We start from the raw sequence: 2,899 nt of genomic DNA, 5'->3' as shown, positions 1-2,899 counted from the left end.
AAGGGAAGGGAAGGAAAAAAGGGAAAGAAGGGAAGGAGAAAAGGAAGAGAAAGAAGGGAAGGGAAGGAAAAAAGGGAAAGAGGAAGGGAAAAAAGGGAAGGGAAAGAGGGGAAGGGAGAAAAGGAATTGCAGAATATCTTGAGTGGAAAAGGACCCACCAGGATCATCCAGTCCAACTCCTGCCCTTGCACAGGACCCCCCAGAATCCCACTCATCCCAAAATCCCGACTGCTGCCCTTGCACAGGACCCCCCAGAATCCCACTGAGAGCCCCTTTGCCGAGCTCCTGTGGGCTCCTGGCTGAGTGTGCAGCTTCCCAGCTCCCCTTCCCATGAGTTTTCCAGGCCTTTCCCGGGCTGGATCCGTGGGAATCACGGCTGGGGTTGTGTCCCTGCAGACGGTGCGGGAGGAGGAGCGGGAGATCTACAGGCAGCTGCTCCAGATGGTCACCGGGAAGCAATTCTGCGCCTCCAAACCCTCCTCGCTCTTCCCCTTCCACCTGTGAGTATGGAAAACTCCCTGGGAGCATGGAAATCTTCCTGGGAGTATGGAAATCTCCCTGGGAGTATGGAAAACTCCCTTCTCCCAGCCCACAGCCCCCCCTGGACCTGCTGGGAGCTACTTTTCCTGCCGGGAATCCCTTTTTCCTGCCGGGAATCCCTTTTTCCTGCCAGGAATCCCTTTTTCCTGCCGGGAATCCCTTTTTCCTACCAGGAATCCCTTTTTCTTGCCGGGAGCCCCTTTTCCTGCCTGAAGCCCCTTTTTTTCCTGCCAGGAGCCCCTTTTTCCTGCCGGGAGCCGCTTTTTCCTGCCGGGAGCTCCTTTTTCCTGCCGGGAGCTCCTTTTCCTGCCAGGAGCTCCTTTTTCCTGCCAGGAGCTCCTTTTTCCTGCCGGGAGCTCCTTTTTCCTGCCGGGAACCCCTTTTTCCTGCCAGGAACTCCTTTTTCCTGCCGGGAGCTCCTTTTCCCTGCCAGGGGCCCCTTTTTCCTGCTGAGAACCTCTTTTTCCTTCCAGGAGCTCCTTTTCCTGCCGGGAGCCCCTTTTTCCTACCGGGAGCCCCTTTTTCCTGCCGGGAGTTCCTTTTCCTGCCGGGAGCTCCTTTTCCCTGCCGGGAATCCCTTTTTTCCTTCCAGGAGCCCCTTTTTCCTGCCGGGAGCCCCTTTTTCCTGCCAGGAACCCCTTTTTCCTCCCGGGAGCCCCTTTTTTCCTGCCAGGAGCCCCTTTTTCCTGCCGGGAGCTGCTTTTCCTTCCAGGAACTCCTTTTCCTTCCAAGAACTCCTTTTCCTGCCGGGAGCCCCTTTTTTCCTGCCGGGAGCCCCTTTTTCCTGCCGGGAGTTCCTTTTCCTGCCGGGAGTTCCTTTTCCTGCCGGGAGCTCCTTTTTCCTTCCAAGAGCCCCTTTTTTTCCTGCCAGGAGCCCCTTTTCCCTGCCGGGAACCCATTTTTCCTGCCAGGAGCCGCTTTTTTCCTGCCAGGAGCCGCTTTTTTCCTGCCAGGAGCCGCTTTTTTCCTGCCAGGAAGCCCTTTTTTCCTGCCGGGAGCCCCTTTTTTCCTGCCAGGAGCCCCTTTTTCCTGCCAGGAACTCCTTGTCCTGCCAGGAACCCCTTTTTCCTGCCAGGAGCTCCTTTTCCTGCCGGGAGCCCCCTTTTCCTGCCAGGAGCTCCCTTTCTTGCCGGGAGCTGATTTTCCTGCTGGATTTTTTTTAGGTCCAGGTGTTCCAATTCCAGCCAAGCCCTGGTGAAGGAGACGCCCAGCGAGGACTCGAAGCCCTTTGAAGCCCCCAGAGCTGCTCCAGCCCCTTCCCACCCCCCCAGCAGCCCCCCACTCCGGGGGCATTCCCTGCCCAAGCCCCCCCCCTGCTTTGCCCCCACTTACCCCTCTTCCAGCATCTTCCAGTCCAGGAATTCCACGGCCCAGCAGCGGGATGAGCCTCCACCAGCATCCACCACGCAGCCCGAAGGTAAAAATCAACCCAAACCCCCAAATTAACCCCTCCAGAAAACCTGGCAAGGGGCTTAACATTTTAAATGCCCGTGGAAACGTTTTTCCTCCGTAGTTGGGAGCGGTGGGAGTTGGGAATGGGGAGGAAAATCCAGGTCCTGTGACACTTTTCCGTCCCTTCAGGCTCCGACTCCGTCATTTTGCTCAAGGTGAAGGATCCCAGAACTCCAGCCCCGAGGTGAGAGCCCTGGGAATGGGGGCCTGGAGGAAGGAGAAGGGGTGGGTTTTTTTTAGGGAGAAGGGAGTGGCTCCCTGAGGGTTCCACGAGGAGCCCCCACTTTGCTGTGGCTGCTCCCAAATCCCACTTTTCCGGCCGTGACTCAGCTTTTCCACAGGGAAAACACTGAAATCTCTCCTTTTTTCCCCCCTCTTCCCAGCCCCCCCTTCTTCCAGGCAGAGCTGTGGATCAAAGAGCTGTAAGTGCCATGTTTTCTGCTCCAATGTTTTATGGGGAGAAGGGAAAAGGTTGATGTTTCCACCCCATCCCTAAAAAAAGGTGCTTTTTCCAGGACCAGTGTCTACGACTCCCGAGCTCGGGAGAGGTTGAGGCAAATTGAGGAGAAAAAAGCTTTGGCTTTGCAGCTGCAGAACCAGGTGAGGAGGAGGAGGGGGAATGTCAGGGCGAAAATCCAGTTGGAAACGGGAAAAAATGGGGAAAAAATGGCAAAAAACGGCTCCAGTTACAGAGGGGAGGGAAAAGGAGGGAAGGGAAGGGATAAAAGGAATATCCTGAGTGGGAAGGGACCCACAGGGACCAAAGTCCAACTCCTGCCCTTGCACAGGACACCCCAGAATCCCACTCATCCCAAAATCCCAACTCCAGGCTCTGCACAGGACCCCCCAGAAATCCACTCATCCCACTGGATCATCCAGTCCCAACTCCTGGCCCTGCACAGGACCC

At 56.5% G+C, this 2,899-nt stretch overlaps 1 protein-coding gene across 3 annotated transcripts in view; it reads left to right on the top strand.

Annotated features, from left to right (window-relative positions):
* SENP1 (SUMO specific peptidase 1) overlaps window positions 1–2,899 on the top strand; it is a 15,947-nt gene that overhangs the window by 4,332 nt on the left and 8,716 nt on the right. For all 3 annotated transcript variants that reach the window (XR_003537502.1, XM_027704871.1, XM_027704870.1), the window contains exons 5-9: window positions 397–500; window positions 1,704–1,957; window positions 2,122–2,176; window positions 2,376–2,414; window positions 2,508–2,592. Coding sequence is in view for 2 of the 3 variants with exons in the window: in XM_027704871.1 (XP_027560672.1) it covers window positions 397–500; window positions 1,704–1,957; window positions 2,122–2,176; window positions 2,376–2,414; window positions 2,508–2,592 (537 nt within the window). In the remaining variant the exon portion in view is untranslated. The remainder of the gene's footprint in view (window positions 1–396; window positions 501–1,703; window positions 1,958–2,121; window positions 2,177–2,375; window positions 2,415–2,507; window positions 2,593–2,899) is intronic.

Source organism: Neopelma chrysocephalum, unplaced genomic scaffold, assembly GCF_003984885.1.
Source record: "Neopelma chrysocephalum unplaced genomic scaffold, ASM398488v2 Primary Assembly neopelma1_294, whole genome shotgun sequence".
NCBI lineage: Eukaryota > Metazoa > Chordata > Aves > Passeriformes > Pipridae > Neopelma > Neopelma chrysocephalum.
Note: the sequence above shows the minus strand (reverse complement) of the source record. Positions and strands in the feature narration are given on the sequence as shown.